Genomic DNA, 21,099 nt, shown 5'->3' with positions numbered 1-21,099 from the left:
CTGGTTGGCCTCAGGTCTTCCAAATCCCCAGGGTTTGAATATGAGTTGGGCTCTGAGGAACTTTCACATCATCCTTATTTAAAATTGATTTAATTAGGTTGCAGCCTTAAATAAAAGTTCATTTTGGGAAAGTAGCAATTTTATTTTTCCTTCAGCATTTTTCTATTCTCACCATTGGTTAGGCTATCCTCCTTCCTGTCTAAATTGTCCCCATTTCCCCCTATGCAGCTGTTTCTGAATGACTATGGATTGATCTGGGTTGGAGAAGGGACAGACTCTTTGGGAGAAGTGCAGGCACAAAGTGATGAAAGGAGTGAGCTGTCAAAGCATTACTGGAAACCAGGTTTGCCGGGACAAAAGACTGCCCTGTTTTAGATACCTTAAGACAACAGAGCATACTTTACTTCCATTTAGACTGTAAGCTCCTTGGCGTAGAGACCAGTCTTTTCATTTACAGAACTCAATAATATGCTATGTACATTTATGGCATTGTATACATCATAAATTATCCCCATTGTCATTCATTTAATAACCTTACAAATCAGCATTGCCAAGATTCTCATAGCAAATAGTGCAAACTTGTCAGGCACAAGTGGTTTTGGGAAAAAAGTTTTCAATTTATTAATTTTAATTAAACTGTTTTAGTCGTACCATAAGCCAGTTTCTGAAAGCTTTTGCCTTGAAAAGCAGGGTATAAATGGAGAAAAACTCCTAATAACTATCCTGAACCTTGAGGTATCATGTACCCTGCTTTGCAACAACTCCACACCTAGAGCACAAAATCCATATTTGTCCCTATGGGTTGTACACAGTGTATGACTAAGTAACTTGTTACTTTAGCACAAGGATTTATGCTTGTGCAACAGAACTACTCCCTCTCCTTTCTGTTTGTATTCCCCAAATTTGTTCTTGGGGGTTTTCCCAACCCTCCAGAGCAGATTTGGGAAGGGCACTGGGCATGTCCAGGAGGAGGAGAGGGTGGAAAGTTCAGTTGAACAAGCCTAAGTCCTTGCACTAACAGAGCAAGTGCATTGGATACCACCCTATGTAATCCAACTCTAATTGTAGAAATAGTGTCCTATTGACAATATTCCTCCATTACTTTGTCATGGAAACTGCTTTTCTTGATGCTGGAAAAGATTTTGCAGTTAAAATGCAGTGTTTTTTTTTTTTTTTAATATTTTATTTAGGATTTTCTTGTTTTACAGAAGTGTAATGCCTCGTATTTTTTTTTTCCCATGTAACATTTTTACAAATCCGTTTCCTTTGTTGAGGCATTAGGGGGAGAAGAAAAAAGAAAGAAAAGAGAAAGGGGGGGTGGAGAGAGGGAAGATGGATGGGGGTGGGGTCGGGTGGCAGTGTTTCTATTATGCTTAGTGTATGTAGAGTTTGGTGTCAGCGTTGTTTGTGTTGTTCACTTGTGTTCCTTTGGTAGTGAGAGAGTTTGGGGTTGGCGTAGGGTGTGATTGTTTGTTTGTGATTGGCTGTGGTGATCTTTGTTTTCGTGTGTGAGTGAGGTGGGTGGGTGTTTTGGATCAGGTTAGCCATATTGATTTGTATGCTGTTGGTGGATTATTGTCATTGTCTTGTTGGGCTGTGTATGTGATAAAGGGGAGCCATACCGGGGTGAAGGTGTCTTCTTCTGTTTGTCCCCGTGTCAGTTTCAGTTTATTAGTTAATTTTTCCAGTAGGGCTGTTTCCCATACTATTTGGTACCATTGGTCCATGCTTACTCCTGACAGGTCTCTCCAGTGTCTGGTTATGGTGTTTCTGGCTGCTGAAAGTAGGTGGGTTATGAGTTCTTTGTGGTGTAAATGGGCATTGTTGTCTTGGAAGATGTTTAGTAGGGCCAATTCTGGGGTGATATCTAATACTTGTTTAGTTATTTTACATATTTCTCGTATGGCTGTTGCCCAGAATAGTTGGATTTTGGGACATTCCCACCACATGTGGAGGTATGTGCCTGTGGAGGTGCACCCTCTCCAGCATTTTGGTGAGGTTCCTGGGCGTATTAGCGCTAGTTTCCTTGGTGTTAGGTACCACCTGTAGGTGAGTTTCAGTGTGAGTTCTTTTCTTTTCGTTGATATGGATTTAAAGGGAGGTTTAGACCACATTCTGGTCCATTGCGTGGGGTTAATCTCATAGCCTATGTCATTCTCCCATTGTTTTTTGATTGCGTCTAGGGGGTTTGTGGGGTTTTGGAGTATTATTTTGTATATTGCGGATACCGTCCCTTTACTGTTCCCCTTTGTTGTTAGGAGGAGGTTTTCGAAGGTTGTCAGGGGCCTAGTTGCTGCTAATTTTACTGTTGGGTTGTTTAAGAGGGCATGTAGTTGGTGTTGTGTTAACCAGGGCATTTGGGTGTCTTCTAGTTTGTCTTGTATTTCTTGTGTTGACAAAGGTTTGTTATTTTTATAAAAGTCTATTAGGCGATATAAGCCTTTGGTTCGCCAGGTTTTTATCTGGAGGTTTTGTGCTGCATGGTGGAATAATGGGTGGTACGCCAGGGGGATTAGTGGGGATGGGGTTGGGGATAGTTTGCCTATTTGTGTTTTCCATGCTTTGAGCATGGTCTGTGTGTACCTGTTGAGTGTTGTGGGAATTTTCTTTAGTTTGTTTGGGAGGAGTGGGTATGCTGTGGTGCAGGTATTTTCAATTGTGTCCCTCTCTAGGTGTACCCATTGTTTTGTCTCATCTTTGAGTATATATGGGATTATATGTCGTATTTGGTTGGCAATGTAATATGCTTCTATGTTGGGGATTCCCCATCCTCCTTCTGAGGTGGGGAGGTGCAGGCATTTGGGGCTTATTCTTGGTTTTTTATGTGAGAAGATAAAAGAGTGTAGTTTCCTTTGCCAACTGCGGAGTTGGGTTGGGGGGATCCAGATTGGGAGGGTTTGGAATAGGTAGGTTAGTTTTGGGAGTGTGATCATTTTGATCATGGCTATTTTGTCTGAGAGAGTGAAATTCATGTTATTCCATCTCTTTAGGTCTTTGTTAATTTGTCGCCACAGGGGCTTGTAGTTGTGGAGGTGCAGTTTATTGAGGTTTCTGGTTATTTGTACCCCTAGGTATCTGAACTTGGTGTGGCAAAGTTTTATTTTGGTGACCTTCGTGAGTTCTTTTTGGGTGTGAGGAGGGGTGTTGAAGCACATAGCTTCTGACTTTGTGAAATTTACCTGTAGGCCCGACACCATTGCAAATGTGTTGAGTTCTCTGATTAGGGAGGTTGCTGTGCTTATGGGGTCTGGTGTTGTGACCATTAGGTCATCTGCAAAGAGCCCTAATTTATAGGTTCTGCCTTTTATTTCCACTCCCTTGATGTCTGTGGCTGCTCGGATGCGGATTGCTAAGGGTTCCAGAGCCAGGATAAATAAGAAGGGAGACAGTGGGCATCCTTGTTTCGTGCCTCTTTGGATAGCTATAGTATTAGAATCCATATTATTAGTTCTGCATCTTGCTGAGGCTTGGGAGTATATTTGTTTGAGGATTTGTAGGAAGTTGGGGCCAAATTTCATGTTAGTTAGAACTGCTAATATGTATTTCCACTCTAAGCAATCAAAGGCTTTGAGGATGTCTAAGGACATAATTGTCAATGGGAGTTTGGTTGCCTTGCTGTGTTCGATCAGGTTCAGTAGTTTCCTGATGGGGTCTGTTATATTGCGGCCAGGGACAAAGCCAGTTTGGTCTGGGGCTATTAACTTGTGTAGGAAGATTTTTAGGCGGTTGGCCAAGATTGATGTGAATATCTTGTAGTCTTGGTTTATTAATGAGATTGGGCGGTATGATTCTACTTTGAGGCTATCTTTTAGTGGTTTTGGGATGGAGACTATTTTGGAGTGGGTCCAGGTTTTGGGGATGGGACCCCCTTTTATGATGTCGTTGAATAGGCGGGTCATGTAAGGCATCAGGGGTTCTTTGAATTTCCTATAGAATTCTGCTGTGAAGCCGTCTGGGCCTGGGGCTTTGTGTGGTTTCAGATTTTTGAGGACTGCATCTATTTCCTCTGGGGTGATAGGGCTGTCCATGAATTCCTGTTCCTCATCAGTTAGGGTAGGCATGGTCAGTCCTGCTAGAAATTTTTTTATTTCCCTCTCTGGTGGGTTATGGGAGGTGTATAGGTTGGAGTAGAATTCTGCAAATTCTGAGATTATTTCTTTGGGGGAGAATGTTATGTTGCCGTCTTTTTTGGTGATGCAGTGTATTCTTGTTTTGAGTGCTTTTTTCCTACATCTATTTGCTAGTAATCTGGAGGTTTTCCCTCCATATTCATAGAAACGTTGTTTAGAGTATAGAATGTTGATCATTGTTTTGTTGATTTCTAAGGAGTCTAGTTCTCTCCTTTTTTGTTCTATAAGTTTGAGGAGTTTTTTAGATCCTGTTTGTTTGTAGCGTGATGAGAGGACTGTGATGTCTTGTTCTATTTTGCTAATTTTTGAGGTGGTTTGTTTTTTAAGGAATGTTTTCTCTTTTATGCAAGCTCCTCTGGTGACCGCTTTCATTGCGTCCCATAGGAGGGGGGGTTGTTATATTGTCTACATCGTTTTCCTCGAAGTAGTTTTGGAGGGTTTTTGTGAGATTCTCTCTAATTTGTTTGTTTGTAGTTAGGATGGGGCTGAAGGACCATGATGGGGTGGTTTGTGTTCCTTCTCCTATTTTAACGATGACTTCTACTGGGGCGTGATCTGTGATTTTAATGTTACCTATGTTTGTTGATTCCACTGAGGGGATCAGACCCTGTGTGAGTAGAATGCTGTCCAGTCTGGACACTGTATCATGGCGTCCCGATTGGAATGTATGGCTGATGTCTCCCGGGTTTTGCTCACCCCAGATGTCATAGAGACCCCTGTTTTTTAGCAATTTTAGTAATTTGTAAGAGTTCCTAGTTGTTGGAGGTTTCCTTCGGAGGAAGGTTGCCCATGGGGTTGTAGGGTGGATATCTTTCAGGGATATGCCTTTCATATTTAGATTGAGGTCCCCTCCTAGGATTGCTTCCCCTTCAGAGAAGGAGAGGAATTTGTTTAGTGTCTTCTGGAAGAATTCTAATTGTTTCGCGTTTGGGGCATATATGGAGCCGATTGTCAGTTTGATTTTGCCGTCTAGTGTCCCTTTAGCGAAAATGAATCTGCCTTTTTTGTCCTTGAGGACTGTTGTGGCAGTGAAGTTCAGGTCTCTACTAAGTATTATGGCTACACCACGTGCATTCCCTGAGCCTCGTGCGACCCACTGTTGACTGAAGCGGGGGTCGCTCAGGAGTTTGCTGCCTTTGGGTGGGTTGTGTATTTCTTGTAGGAAGGTGATGTGTGGTTTCATGGTGTTTATGTATGAGGTGATGCGCTTTCTTTTGATGGGGTTTCCCAGCCCCCTCACATTTAATGTAATTGCTTTAAGGTTAGCCATCTTGCTTATCTATTATGTGGGGTGGTTCCCTGCCAACCCGTTCGGGTTGTCTTGTGTCTCTCTCTTCGTGTTGTTTAAAGAACCAGTGGGGTTGCGCTGACCTAGGGTGTGGTGGGTGGGGGGCTAGTGGGGTTAGAGTAAGATTTGGGTTAAAGAGTAGGGGGTAAGTTGTGGAGAGTTTCCTATATGTAGTCATATAGGTGTTTGTTTGGGGTATTTGGGGCCATCTGGCATTTAGCCGGTTGGTCCTAGGTCTCAGCTGGTGTGGAGGGCCGTGTTCAAGGACAGGCCATCTCCCCTGTTGTCTGCGATAGGGGGTGATCAGCGAGACAGTGTGAATTGACTTTGTAACGTCGCTGTCAAGTATAAGGTTCATAAGCAATGTTGCCAATGTTTTGAGCAACATTGTTGGTGTGTTGGGGTGGGGATGTGGGTGCTGGTACGCTCTGGTGCCACCATAGTGCTGGTTGGGTGTCAGATTTTAGCCTGATTGTGGGTTGTGTTATTGAGGTTGGAGTTGTTTTTCCTTAGTATGGAGTATGGGGATGTTGAAGGTGTGGGTGATGGGGAGTGTGGTTGAGGTCGTCTGGACTGGTGTTGGGGTGAGGATTTCTGTGGGGGTGCGGGGCTGGGGGGGATGTTGATGGTGTTAACTAAATCTATGTTTTGGAGGAAAAGAGGGGGAAACGGGGGGGAATCACCAGTCCTTCAGTTTGTGGTTTTTTCCTGGTTGCTTCATTCAGCTGGGGTTGTTGTTGTAGGGTTGTCCATCTGCGATGAATTGGTTTGGTTAATCTTGGTCTGGTTTCTTGTGTCGTATGGCCGGCGGGACGGTTCTGAGCATGATGCTTGCCTGTATTGGATTGCGTTGTTGTGCCGCTTCTGTTGTTTCTTTTTCTTCTGTACCGTCGTCCAGTTGTTTGTTGTTGTTTCCTCGTGGTTGGGGCTGTCACTTGGTGGGTTTGTCGGTTGCCATTCCGGTGGGAGGTCGAGTTCAAGGTTCTTTAGTAGTTGCAGGGCCTCAGGTATGTTGGTAGCCATGTGTTGTGTTGTATTGGTTGTTACAATGAGGCGGAAGGGGAAGCCCCATCGGTATTTGATCCCTGCTTGTTGGAGACGCTGGGTGCATGGGCGCAGGCTTTTCCTCCGGTTTAGGGTATCCTGGGATAAGTCCTGTAAGGCCAGGATGGGGGTTTCTCCATATCGAAGGTTGGTTAAGTTTCTGATGCTGTTCCATACCTCTTCCTTCTTTTTGTAGCGTGTGAAGCATACAATGATGTCTCTTGGGGGGGCGCTGGGTTTTGGCATAGGTTTTAGGGCTCTGTGAGCCCTCTCCAAGTCATCTGCCTCAAGTTTCAGGCTTGGGATTATGTTTTTCAGCCAGTGTATAATTAGGTCTGCTGGGCTTTTCTCCTCTGTTTTTTCAGGAAAGTTGCGGAAGCGGATGTTACAACGTCTATTGCGGTCTTCAAGGTCGGCTTGCTTAATTTTCATCTCTCTGTGTTCTGCTTCCATTTGGTTTACCAGTTCGTCCAGTTTCTTGTTCACACGTGCATTCTCCTCCCGGTATTGCTCTATTATTCTTTCTTGCATTTGGTTCTTGTTCTCTAGAGCTTCCACTTTGGAGGTTAGATTGTTGATTAGTACCTGCATGGGAGCCATTGTGGCCTTCAGTGTTTCTTCTAATCGTGCTTCTAATCTTGCTTCCATTTCCCTCAGGTCTCGTTTCGTTACTGGGCGGTCATCATCTTGAAGGGGAGTTATGGTCTTAGCGTTGTTTGCCATCTCCCTGGTTGGTGGCATCTCAGTCTCCCTAATGGTTTTGGTTTGAGGTTGGCTTGGCATCCTCTTGGAGTAGAGCGGTGGTTAGGAGTTGTGGCAGTGGTGGTTCCTGAGTATTGTTGGGTTGCTAAGCTGATCAGGCTTTGGCTGGTGGCTTGTGCAGAGCGTTTGGATTAGGTGGTCATTTGTGTCACTTCTAGCCTGTGTTTCAAGAACTTCTGTAGGGCTTCTGTAGTTGCCTCAGCGGTGCCGCCAAAGCGGGGGGGGGGGGGGGCAGGTAAGAAGATGAGTAGACTAACGGACAGACAGTTCATATAAAGGGAGGGGGTCAGCAGGTAGAGATGCAAAAGATTAGGGGGTGGGGCCAGGGGAAATATTTGTTTCGGAGGGGGTTGTATATACCCCAAAGGGGTGCTGTACTGGGGTCCAGTTAAGGTGGAAGTTGGGGTTGGGAGTGCACTCAGAAGCAGAGACAGACAAATGGGCTATATGTAAAGGGTGGAGGGAGTAAAAGGAAGAAGAAAGAAGAAGGGGGGAGCCGGGGGGGGGGAGAGGAGAGATAGTACAATAATATCAGCGGTAATAGATTGCAGCAATAGTTTTAGCTATGGTATGAGGGGGGCAAAGTATGATACAGTGATTTGTATCACTGTAGGGGAAGGGGAGGGGGAGGGAGAAAGGGAGAGAAAAGGAGAGGAGGAGGGGGAAGGGTGGGAAAAGGAAGGAGAACAAAGGAGAGGGGAGAGGGAGGGTGAACTGTGGCAATGGTATGGGGGAAAGTCTTATTTTAAAAGAGGGGTGGGGGGAGAGGGCTCCCCCCTCGAAAACAATCTGGCGAACAGGCTAAAAAAAAAGGGGGGGTTGATTTTTTGAAGTAAAGGGGATAGAAAGCAAAATTGGGGATGGAAAGTGAAAGGTGGGATAGAAGGAAAAAATAAGGAGGGGTGAAGAGAGAGAGAGGGGAGAGAAAAAAGGAAGAGAAAAATGGAAGGGGAGAGTTGAGGGGGAGAGTATCAATAGCAATAGCAGTGATATGGAGAAAATTTTTGTTTTAAAAGAGAATAGTGGTCGTAGCAGGGGGGGGCGAAGGATTCCCCCCTCAAGAAGAAGCTGACAATTAGAATAAAAAGGGCTCTAAAAAGAGGGGGGAATTGTGTGTGTGTGTGTGTTGTTGTTGTGTATATATATATATATAAAGTTATTTTATTTTAAAAAATGAGTAAGGTACGAAGAGGATAGGTAAAAGAGAGTGGAAAGTCTGCGGCGAAGTGGCAGTCCCAGGAAATGACCTGTGTTGTTTCAGGGCTCTTTTCTGGGTACTGCCACTTTAATTCTTAAGAGGGGAGTTTGAGGTGAAAATAAAAGGAGATTTAAGTTGGGGGGGTGTGTGTGGAAAAGGGTGTCTTTAAATAGTGTAGAAAAGGTAGAAACAACAATTAAAGTTCAAGTAAAGGGTGGCTGCAGCAGCAGTGGCCCCTCTTTTAAAAAGAAGTATGATAAAAGTAGGTATATGGGGGGGTAAAAAAGATTTTTTAATTTTTTTTTTTTAAAAAGGGAGAGAGGGGGGAGGAGGAAGGGGTTAACAAAAAGGGGGGTTAAAAAAATAGAAAAAGAAAGGGGAAAAAAAGGGATAGTTTCTTGTTTTCTGTGCTCTCCTTTGTCATGCGGCTTTTCTCGCTGTTTTCCTTGCCGCTGGAGCTCCGTCGGGCTCAGCCACGTGTTTTTTTGGAGCCTCTTTTTCCTTCCTGGTGCTCACCTACCTCTCCTCTTTTTTCCCGACGGCAGAGATGGGGGCAGCAGCGGTAAATTTTGGGGCTCCTTTTTCTGTCTTTTTCTTCCTCTCTCCCCTTTCTTTCTCCCTCTTTGCTTTAGCTCCACTGTTCTCCTGGTTTTGGAGCTCCTCTGGGCTGTTGGGGGGGGTCGGGTGCCTTTCCGGCTCAATCTCAGTCTTGGGGGGGTGTTTTGGCTCCTTTGATAGACTCCCGGGCACCCCCGATTCCTCTCTGCTGGCGGTGCTGGCGGCAGCAGTCTTGGGAGCCCGGGAATCGGACAGGCAGCCTTTTACTCTGGCTGGCTTCAGGAGCTCTTTTCTGCTGCTGCAGCCGCCATGCTGCCTCACCGGAACTCCCGTTAAAATGCAGTGTTGAGAGTTTCTCTTCCCCTTAGTCATTTCTCCTCTTTTTGTCATAGGTGAATCCATCGTTTCAGAAACCAATTTTGATTTAATTTTTGCAAACCTGAAAGATTTAAATGCTTTGGCTGGGGAAGGCATGTCCCAAATCGAGCACACGGCAGGGGGTGCTAGGCTGAAGCAGCTGGACTCAATCCCCCTCACCTTCTATCAAAATGGGATTGTCATGTTCAAAGGGCCTTTCCGGTCATATGAAGAACCTTCCACACAGGTATGAATCAATACTTAAAGAAATTTAATCACCGACTGGCTGGCTGGCTGACAGGTGTACCCATAGTAATGGCTACATGATGACAAAGCAGACATTCTTGTGTGGCTTTCCTGATAGCACAAAATCCCCACTTTCTGCCCATAAATAAGTTATAGCATTTATGACTCCTTCCATTTTCTTGTAAGAAGCCTGATAGGACGACGAGATTATATACAGTTATGCATAATTAGGGCAGTCAAGGTTCAGTGGAATTGCACTCATTCACTTTGGACGGGTGCAATCTTCTCTGAAGGCTAGTACTCAGAGCTTTGACTGGTTCTGCTAGTTTCTAGCAGAAGCTGGCTGTGCATAGTGCTGATTGGCTGACATCATGAAAGCACATCTCCCACTCTCTGCAGCAGTTCTTCTTGTCTAAAAATGATTGACTTGTAATAATAGTAATAATTTGGCACAAGCATAGACCAAATTGATGCATTTGCGAGGTGCTTGACCTTTTTAAAAAACGAAAGCCTGCCTGAGGCAGGGGAATGAGAATAACCATAACTGGATTCAGACACAATACCTATGTAAATGTGGTGGATTTTGGGCTTTAACATTTCAGTGACACCCTGTGCAATGCCAAAATTCGGCACCTCCTGCCTCTTGCCATCCATTATTTATCATTGTTGCAGCACCTCCTGTGGTGCCCTCTCGGCTTGGCGCCCAATGTGGGCGAACTTGTTGTGCTCCCCTAAATTCGCCTCTGATGTGAGGTGGGGATGATGACAGCCAAGCTCTTCTTGCAGTAGGAAAAAAAATATGCTGCCTTATGCTTGCACATACATCTGTATGCACCACAATTTTCAGGAGCTCAGGTGGATGGTGCAGTGGTAGGCTACTAAAGTTTGCTTTCTCTCAGGCTCCAGCTTATTGGCTAAATGGGGAATCTGATCACCTAAATCCTAACAAACCAGAATCAGTGACTTCTACAAAACCATAATCTGGGTAAACATGGGATAGGCAATCTCAGGCCCAAGGGCCAAATGCTGTCTTCCAGGCTTCCCTATCTGGCTGTCAGAACTCTCCCAGACCACACACTCTGTCCCTAGGCCACACTACTCACTGGCCCTTCTTCACCCCCCCCAAGTGTTTTTGCTGTGCTGGAATGTGTGCATGAACTCCAATGCCTGGATGGAGAATAGAGAGGGCTTTGGGAGTGTGTGTTGAAACTGGTCTCCTGTACAAATGATGAAATTTACATTTCATGCCCTGCCCACTTTTGCCTCTGGCCCCACCCAGCACTGACACGTGGCCCTCAGACGATTGCCCAGAAGGGAATGCGGCTGTCAAGCTGAAAAGGTTCTCCACCCCTGGAACTGACCAGTAAATCATGAAGAATTAGGGGCCGGGGCAGGAAAAGTATAGCAGGGAAGAGATGAAAGAGAATGAAGGTATTGAACCTTGCAGGGTAGGGACATGGTGAAGGAAGCAAATAAAGATTCAGAGCTGCAGCAAAGCCCAATTCCCTTTCCATTGCAGAGGGCAAAGGAAAGGACTGCCAGGACGAGTATTTCATAGTGATCTTGAAATAAGAGGAACTATGTAGCATCTGTCCATGAAGAGACAAGAGATGAGAATTCAGTCCCTCCCAAGGGAATTGTGCTATTAGGCTGGAGTGGGCAGGAAGTATACTGTGGCCCGTTGGCCCACTTCCAGTGGGTCACTTAGTACCAGCTGGATGCTGAGATTCTTGCAAATAATGTTGGGCTAGATGGACTTTGGCTGGATCTTGAACAGTATCTTATGTTCTTAAGTGGGAGTGCATAGTCAGGGTCACTGAACACAGATCTGGAGCATGCACTCTTGCTTTATAAATTTAAAATGTGCCATTGAACCACGAGGCATCTTGTTTTTTAAAAAAGAAAAGACTACAGAATCCAGGAGTCATCCTGCCCTGATCTAAGGCACTCCTTCAGAAACACAATATGTGCCTCCTTGAAAGAAAGCTACCAAGGCTCTTCAGGCCCACGTTAGCAGCATTTCTGTGTGCTGTTTGAATATATTCACAAATCACACAGAAAGATGGGTTGGGTGAGTAAAAGGGAAATGGGGGGGGTGAGTGCAGTACCCTCTCCTGCCTGCGGTCTGCCCTTGCCACAACCCCTTTCTCTGGGGTTTTTACTTGAAAATTGTATGCAATTATCACAATTTCAACCTGAAGGAAGTGCCCCCATCATGCTTACTGTGGCCATCATTCTAGAAATGAGTTACAAGTTAAGGAGGAAGTAACGGAAAGCAAGAATGAGCACAGGGCTGTTCTGCTTCTGACTTTGAAACCATTCCAGCTTCCGTCCTCAAGCGCAAAGTCCCACCTGCTGCCTCTGCAACTGTTTGAATATTTGATGCCAATATTCAGTGATATTAGATATCTGGCAAGAACATGCAGTGATATTTAGATTTTGTGTTTGACACCTGCTAGAAAGGAAAGCTGTCTGGAGATACCTCCAGATCTAAGGATGGGTCCACACAATATGAAATAGAAGGCTGCCCGCCTCCCCAAATGGCAGCCCTGTATTGAGTTCCCCCTGACCACCATCCCATCACCTTTGCTGTATCCTGGTATCATTATTCTCAGCATTAACCAACCCCAGTTAATGGTGTGAGGATAGGGAAATATGCTCAGCTTTGTGGTTGTACCCCAAGGAGGAGGAAGTGAAACCCGACAGTGTTATGACCCAGACTGCCAGCAGCACCCTGACTTGGGGAGAGTAGACAGCTGAACCAGGAAGCATTGATTGGGGCCCTGACGTAATCTGCCATCAAGGCCCTTCTAAGCCAGGCGTGCCCAAATCTGACATGTTTGAGCCACTGACCCCCAGTGGCTGCAGCTCCAAAGCCAGACATCAGCAACCTAGTCTCAAATGTGCCTCCAAGCCTACTCACCACAACAGGCAGAGGTAACGGAGTGTCAAGCTCCAGGCAGAGGACTGTCTCTTTAAAGCCTATCAACCTCTTGATCAAAATGTGCTGGGTCATCCTGAGGTGGAGAATGAAATCAAGGAGGCATCCAGAGCAAAGGGCTTGTGGGACCTGGTTTGTGCCTACACTCAAGCCCAGGGGCTATAGCTCAGTTAGCATAAGCAGTCCTTGAAGCAAGTGGTCTACCCCCAAGACCTGTCCAAGGTTCTGAAGTCTGTGGCTCTGATCTGCCTGTCAGTCCCCTGCTCGTGCTACCTGCTACAGACCACTACCAGAATTGCTGCCACCAGATGCTGCTGTGGGCTCATGCTCACCAAGACTGGGCACTCAGAGCTGCCTCCCAAAGTTGTAGTCTGCTTCTTCCTTATTGTGGGTTCTCGTCCCTGAACTGTTTTGAATTTGAGCTACAATTTCTCTCTCATATTGAATATTTTGCAGTCAGAATTGGATTGGTGAAATGGAGGTTGTTGGCACATTTACATTTTTTATGTGCATTTTTTGTTTCACCTCCAGCTCTGGTAAGAGAGTATTCTGTAAATTGAAATAAATGAGAGGTATTCCTTTATCTGGACTGCTTATTGTGGTTGTTCAGTCACCAGACAGCCCTGGGGGCCTCTCCTGTGGTTCCTGCGGGTGCTATTGCCCCCTTAACCCTGCCCTCCTCCTCCCTTAGCACCTGCCAAAGCCTCTGTTCCTCCCAGTGTTTATTTTTACTTCAAAATTTTATTTTACTTTATTTCAAGCTTTTTTGGCATGTTCTTTTCTGGCTGTTTGGTTGGTTCCTTTTTCCATTTTTATCTTGATTCGTTTTAATTCTGAGGGGGCTGTAGGATTTTTAGTTGTTTCAGTGTCCTGAGCATCACCAATTGCTCATCTGTGAAATTTGTATTTTGTGGTTCTCGTGATAGTGTCTTAAACTGGTCCCCAGACCCAAAAAATGTTTAGGGGCACTACCACCCTCAGTATAGAGAAAAATCTGACATGTGGGCCCTGCTTGTGGTTTCAGCAACTCCTACGAGATATCATGGACGGTTACTTCCCTTCTGAGCTGCAGAAGCGTTACCCAGATGGTATCCCATTTCAGGTATGCCACCCCCTGCTCTCCTACAGCTTCCTGTTTATTGAGTTCTTCGTTTGCAGAAGTTTCATTTGCTTATCAAAAATGTGGTCTGAAGTTAGAGCAGCTCCACTGTTTAAGCAGAACTGAGAACCTCTTTTTACTCTAAGCAGTTATAATGTTTTTTCCTCTTTCAGGAACCGATTGTTCTATATATGAGGAACTAAGTGCTTTTTGCTTAAAAAACTGGAACACTTATCAGTTCTTAAAAATGGAGATTCCCTCCTTTAAAAAAAAAATAAATTCTGCGATCATCATTGGTTGTTCTGTGTGCAGTAATAGATTATCACTGTGTGGATGAACATTCTCTGGAGAAAATGAATCTGTGTTTCATTTTGAGACCCAAGAAAGGAAGAGGAGTGGGAGAAGAGAGCTCTCAGGCAAATGGGAAGAATAATAGGACATGATCTCTGAGAAAAGGGCAGACAAAAAAAGCCAGAAAATGTTAGACAAGAGGTGGGGAACCTGTGGATCCCCAGATGTTATTGGACTCCAGCTCCCATTAGCCCCAGCAAGCATGATCAATGGTCAGGGATGGTGAAAAGCATACAGGTGCAAGTTACCACAAATTAAGAAATATGTTATCTTCTGCAAAATGACAGTGCCTGAAAGTGGTTATTATATTTGGTAGGCTTGTACCCAAGTTGTGTTTGCTTTATGGAAAGTTGAAACTGTGCACAAATTCTTCTTTTAGATTATGCCCAATATTATATAAGGCAAGTAAAGAATTAGAGATTAACTTGCTATAAACAGCCACGTTTGAAAAAGCATGTGACTGGAACGTTGCTGCTTCATCTATTGAGAATTGATTAGAAGAGGATTAAATATATCGCTTGTGGTAAAACCTAACTGATTAGGGGGCGATACTAAGCTCCCTGAAGGGTCATTGGATGTTGTGGACCTCCCTCTCTGACTACAGAGAGGGAGGTCTGCGCGTAGAGAAGGTCTGCCATTGGAGACCTTCTTGGGGGAGCCATGGAAACCACACTAGGTAAAAGATCTCTGGACGATTAAGTCCAGTCAAAGGTGACTATGGGGTTGCAGCGCTCATCTCGCTATCAGGCTGAGAGAGCCGACGTTTGTCCACAGACAGCTTTCCGGGTCATGTGGCCAGCAGGACTAAACTGCTTCTGGGTCATGTGGCCAGCAGGACTAAACTGCTTCTGGCACAACGGGACACCAGGACGGAAACCAGAGTGCACAGAAACACTGTTTACCTTCCTGCCGCAGCGATATCTATTTATCTACTTGCACTGGCATGCTTTCAAACTGCTAGGTTGGCAGGAGCTGAGACAGAGCAATGGGAGCTCACCCCCATCTGCGGGGATTCAAACCGCCAAACTTCTGATTGGCAAGCCCAAGAGGCTCAGTGGTTTAGACTACAGCGCCACCCGCGCTATCCCATTCTATTGGTGCTATCCCATTCTATTAATGCTCTGATGCAACTGAAGAAAGGGTGTGTGTTGGAGGCAGATTGTGGGAGGCCCTAGCTTCACAGAATACGAGGCCTTTTGTTCTCTGAACATGCCCTTGACTAGGAAGTAATACTACACTCTTGAAGCTGGTGTAGTTCTTTCCTTTTCCATTGAAACCAGTTGCAGCAGGAATGGGGGGGGGGAGGAGAAAAAGTAAACAGAGAGGGAATGCCACCCATCCTTTGACCAGGCCAGTGCTAGCCCAGGGGTGCTCCCTCATAAAGTCGTGCCATAGTCTCTTCTCCCACCCCTACCACCTTCCTTGGGATTGCTGTGCCCTTCTGTTTTAGAGAAAGAAGGAAAATGAGGAAGTCATTTATCAATAGACTATTTTTAACTTTCTAGAGTAGTGTATTCGGGTGGAACTACTGATACAGCATTGCTCTGATCCTTGTCAGCAGAAGTGACTTATTAAGATGGTGTGTTTGCTTTGTTTGGAGGCAACTGGAGCAGTTTCTTCCAAACAGGTGGGAGGAAAGTATATTGCTTTCTTGCCCAGTATTCGTAAGTAGGTGGAGGAAACTGTGTTTCTTTGTTCTCATTATTCATAGATGAGTGGAAAATGTTTTACATAAAAGAGAAAAGAACAAGAACAAGATCTGGGGTTTCTGAAAAAAGTCCCTGTGAGACAGCAGAGGGGAAGCACCTGCTCCCTTTCCTTTTGCAGGTGAAGTGTGGGGAGCGCCAGAACTGAACAGTCAGTTAGACTCAAGCAGGGAAGAGTGCACAAGCCGCAGGGTCCAAATGTTAGCTGGGGCAGAGGATCGTCTCCAGAGGATCATACAGTTAGAGATCCAGAACACGTGACAGCTGGGCCTCTTTGGCTTCATATATCTTTCTGGTTTCCCATTTGCTCTCAACTTCTAGTTTCTGCAAGATAGTTATAGAATCAAGTAGTGATGCATTTTTGTACGGTACTATCCTGGGTTGCCAGAGGGAATGTCCGCATGTCATGGGAGAAAATTCACAGCACAAAGGAAAGTAATGCATTATGTAGAAGGATAACCAGAAGCCTTTCTCCCACCATGCTTATTTTCAGAGCACATGCAGAGTGTTTTTTCTATATGTGTGTGTTCCTTTCTTTTTCTAGGATAATGTTTCAAATATGCAACCTACTTCTTCACATAGCCCAGATTGGGGCAGTCTGGAAATGAGCTGCCACTTGATTTTGTGGATTGCATAAATTGGCCCTGAGTTTGCTTCTGGATTTTAAGTGGTGGCTCTTGGATTAGATTCATATAGCTTTTCTGATAGAACAAAAGAACAAGGAGTGAGACCCTCTTTTCTTTTATACAGCAGCTGGTCTGGTAGAGGCAGTGGCACATCTTGGATCATTGAGACTCCTCACACAAACACATTGGTTTATGATGGCTGCAGAAAAGGCCTTGCTTGTGGTGGCTCCCAGCCGAGGGTTGTATCCAACCTAAGCTTTACTCAGAGTAGTCCCTTGAAATTACTGGACATTACTTAGCCATCCTGGTCTACTCGTGAGTAGGACTAGATTTGAATACAACCCTGAATGTTTTGCTTTGAGTGAACCTTTTTGACCCACCTCTCTCCAAGTGCGGTTTATTGAGTTATCAAGCATTGCCAGCTTGATAGGCAGTGCCACTGTGGCAACTGTCCTGCTGATCAGGCTGAGGCATCCCTGCTGACTGATCATTTGTTTTGCAGTTTCTGCACAAGGAAATGATGACTTCTCTTCCATCCTCCATTTGTCACTGCTGCCAACATTTACTAACACTTCCTTGCCTAACACTGAACTCTGGAGTTTGGGGTTAGGTAGGGCATTGAATAGCAATACGGGTCTCTTCCACAGGTCACCGACAAGCGAGACACCGTATTTCAGGAGAGGAAGCTGCAGCACAAAAGTTTTCCAGGCCAGGGCCACGTCATTGGCCTTGCCAGACCAAGCGGATTAAAGGAGACAAATGAGATACCAGGTGAGATGGTGGTTAATGGTGAGTGTAGGAAGGACCCTAACTCAGCAGCAGTATTTGCCTGGCATGCAGAAGGTCTCAGGTTCAATCCCCAGCTTCTCTAGGTAGAGCTGGGAACGGTTCCCTCTCTGCTGCATAGCTGCTGCCAGAATAGACTTTACTGATGGACCAGTGGTCTGGCTCACTATAAGGCAATCTCCTATGTTCTTGTTCTTATTTGTTTGGTTTCCTTTAATCTCTCTCTTTCTTTCTCTCTCTCTCTCTCTGTGTGTGTGTGTGTGTTTGTGTGTGTCGTTCAGTGTTTTAAAATTCTGGTCCTCAACTCATCTCCTTATTTACTTACAACCACTCTGTTAATTATGGCTCCATTTCTTGTATGACAAAACTTTTGACATTGCATTGTGTTGAATGACATTTTGTGTTATATGCTGCTTGTGATGGAAAGGACCTTTTGTTTTCCCCCACCAAACATCTTGACAAGAAGCGCTTCAGAAGGCTTTTTGGAAAGAAGTCAATTACTAAAAATGAATGAATGAAAAAACAATGTATATACTACTACTAACAACAACGATAGTGTAACATGCTGCACTGGGGGGGGGGGCGGGACAAAGAGTGGTTTCCAAAGTGGCTTACATCAGTAAAAGGTACAATTCAGAGCTGATGGCAGGCACTGTAACTAAATCAAAACAAGACGCAGGCCCAACCCCCAGGCTCCCAAATGAAAATGACAAAGAAGGGAGAGTGGAATAGAGGACAAAGACAGAGGAAGAAGATCCTGTCTGCCAATGCCAGAAAGGAGGGATGAGCTGTGAAACAGGCATTTAAATTGACTGTAAACCAGACTGATTTCCCCTTGCTGGCTTTCTTACCTGATTAGAAGTAGCACTTTGGCTGGTGGCAGAGATGGGCTGTGCTTTGGTCAGCTGTCGTCAGTCTCAGGGCAAATGGCTTGGAGCTCTTTCTTTTAGTGGCTGGCAACCAGAGAGTAATTGTCTCTCACTTCTGCAGCCACTGGATGACAAGATCTTAGTGCAAAGTCCCAGTGTTATGCCTAGGGTTCTTTCTTTGCCTATCTGCTAAAGCAGGCGTGTCCAAAGTCCATTTTGGGGGTCTAATCCAGCCCCCTGACCGGTTCAATCCAGCCCCCATGGCAGTTTCTTTCTTGGGGTAAAATCCAAAAAAAAGCTCAACAACCTCAACCCTAAAAAAACAACACCTCAACAACTTTGGTCGGCCCTCACACATGTCCACTTCATCAAATCTGGCTCTCTCTGAAAAAAGTTTGGGCATCCCTGCACTAAAGCATTTACTCCCACAATCCTCTGTTATGGCAGGTCCTAAGCTCACCATGGAGCAGTTTTTGAATAAGCTTCCAAAGTCACGGATTCAAGATGGGCAAGTGATCGATATCCGAGGAGAAATTAAAAAAACCCTCCAGGTAGGATGGAACTCCTTCTCCAGCCTGCATGTAATGGGGTTTGATTCTGGGGTTCCTTCTTCTGGTCAGCACTTCTGCTAATAGCCAATACTTTGCAGCAGTGTGGGCTTAGGTACCATATCCCTACCTAGAATCCTTCTCCCTACCAGAATTTAATTTTGTGACCAGAATGTGCCAAAAGAATATAGGATGCACATGTGGAATACCTGCCCTTTTAGGGTCTCCTTCCTTGTCCACCTAAAGCCCAACACAAATGATACACAATGATAATCTTTCCCCTTCTGCCTTCATTTTGAGAATCAGTGCTGACATGGTAGCCAAGGTAAGGGGGGAAAGCACATCTCTAATCCCAAGTATCAGAAGGACAGGAAATTGGGGTTCATATGGTTATCTTCTCACTTCCCCAAAGGCTATATATTATTGGCATTCAAATAGTGCCATCAAGCTAGTGTGGTGGGGTGTAGTGGTTAGAGTAAGGGTTGCCAGCCCATGGGCAGCTTCCCCAGACTCTGAGCTTGGAGTCTGAGCTGAGTTTGGAAGTTTTAATTAATAGCCAAGGACCCAGGACCAAACCCTTCAGTTCTAAACAGTACAACAAAAGACAACTTTGCTTCATGTTTGGATGTGCTGAGATGAGCAGGGCAGCTGATTCCGTTTACATTTCTCAGGACAGTCAGATTTTGACACAGATTTCCTTCTTTGGTTCCAGGGCTCAGGTGGAAAAAGCCACGAAGTGATTGTGGTGGAGACCCCTAGTATTGAAGCAATGAAGAAGAGGTAAAAAAGAAAAGGCAATTTCCCCTCTTCACATTAATGGCTGTGGCATCATGCAGTCTCCTCAAGCTGTAGTGCAGGAGGGGGAACCTGCGGCGCTTCAGATGTTGCTAGACTGCAACTCCCGTCCTCCCTGACAGCTGGCCACGCTGGTTGGGGCTGATGTGAGTTGGAGTCCAGCAGCATCTGGAGGGCCACTGTAACACTTTCTTTCACGCTGATGCCCTTTATTCAGAGCTGCATTGAGAAGTATGTGATTTGGGTTCTCATAATTCACCTTTGACAGGGGGCAGACAAGTCCCTTACTCACCTGATTCATTGAGGGTTTAAGACCCATCAGCTACCTTCATCTGGTTTAGCTGGCCAGTTGAAGCCATTTCCTGGGGCCACTGTCAGCTTCTAGGAGCCACAGGTGAGAACTGAGTGCACCAAAGGTGGTCAAACTACTGCACAAACTGTCCCCCACCAGAGATACTGCTCCTTCCTTAATACCCCATATGGCTTGGACAAGTTTCTGCATGTTCTGTTGAGGGAAATGAGGGGCAGATGGGGCTTGTCAACCTGGGAAGGTTCCCCACCCTCTTCAAAGAAAACATTGTCCCTTCTCTAACCAGCTTTTCTGATCTTCAGGTTGGAAGGGAATGAAAAAAAGAAGGCCTCCAACCCCAATGTCGCAACTCTTCGGATAAAGTCAGAGAATGGGGAGAAGACCTATATCATCAAGATGCCATTCACCGAGACCATCGGAGACCTGCGCCAGCATCTTGCCCAGAGCAGGTAGTAACAGGGATCATTCTGGCAGATAATCTTTTGTAGAAGTTTCTGAACCTTAAACTCCTGATTCTGCAACTAACATCAGCAACTAAAGTCTGTGCTCACTATAAACAGATTGGGGGAAAGTGTGCGTTTTTGCTTAATGTTGCCAATTTATTCAGATTGATCTCCCACCTAGAATCTAGGAGGACCAGGCCTCTGCAATGCAATATGGGGAGTAAACGTTTGGGGGCGAAGGGCAAATAATAAACACTTTCGGGGTTATGACTGACTTTCAGGTTATTGGGGAGGGACAAGGTAGGAAAGATCCCATGGCTTTGGGGGAATTGATCTATCACATCATACAGGCATCTAGGTTCCTGACTCACCTTCCAGTTAATTTTTCACCATTGTATATCCTACTCCTCACTATCTGTCCTTATTTCCTTCTGGTTTTGACCTCTGCTGAGTTCTCCGGTTTCTGCCACAACTCCATAGTGGAGTTTGTACAAGGAATAAATAAAAGTGCCTGTATATCACATACCATGTCAGCCTCTTCCACTTTGGCATTGCTCTCGTGTTTTTGGTTGGGGTCATGATACCATCAAAGCAGGTAGGGCTACTGCCAAGGGATAGTAGCAGTGAGGATCCTGGAAAATCTTGCCATAGGCACTCTTCATTCCATGCCCAATATGTGTGGCTGAACCCACAGAGATTGTTATGACCACAGGAAACGGGGTAAGCTGCATAGCTCAGATGTAGAGATACGAGGGGTCATGCAAAGAATATTCATTCTTGAATGTAAGGAGCCTCTCTAGAGAATAAACTGAAGTGTGGTGCTCTGCTGTCTTTTCCTTAGAGAATCTTCCAATGGCATTATTGTCTAGGTCCTGCAGTGACATAGCATAGTTTCTGAAATGCAGACTCTTGGCTTGATGCCTCCCAAAGCCAAAGCAACGAAGATGCCGATAAATTTAAAACAATTATTCAATATGTGTATTCAAATTTTTAAATTTTGCATTAAACAAATTATTTGCATTTGAATGTCAAATTCCAAATC

At 45.2% G+C, this 21,099-nt stretch overlaps 1 protein-coding gene across 3 annotated transcripts in view; it reads left to right on the top strand.

The window, feature by feature from the left end:
• Positions 1-21,099, top strand: part of UBXN11 (UBX domain protein 11) — a 33,322-nt gene that overhangs the window by 8,850 nt on the left and 3,373 nt on the right. For 2 of the 3 annotated variants that reach the window (XM_083627520.1, XM_083627521.1), the window contains exons 8-14: positions 229-343; positions 9,373-9,584; positions 13,549-13,626; positions 16,954-17,077; positions 18,409-18,512; positions 19,222-19,289; positions 19,917-20,063. In XM_083627520.1, coding sequence (XP_083483646.1) covers positions 229-343; positions 9,373-9,584; positions 13,549-13,626; positions 16,954-17,077; positions 18,409-18,512; positions 19,222-19,289; positions 19,917-20,063 — 848 coding nt within the window. The remainder of the gene's footprint in view (positions 1-228; positions 344-9,372; positions 9,585-13,548; positions 13,627-16,953; positions 17,078-18,408; positions 18,513-19,221; positions 19,290-19,916; positions 20,064-21,099) is intronic. The other variant, XM_083627522.1, reaches the window with a different exon arrangement.

The sequence above is a fragment of the Podarcis filfolensis genome (genome assembly GCF_964270895.1).
Source record: "Podarcis filfolensis genome assembly, chromosome: 8".
Classification (NCBI taxonomy): Eukaryota; Metazoa; Chordata; class Lepidosauria; order Squamata; family Lacertidae; genus Podarcis; species Podarcis filfolensis.
Note: the sequence above shows the minus strand (reverse complement) of the source record. Positions and strands in the feature narration are given on the sequence as shown.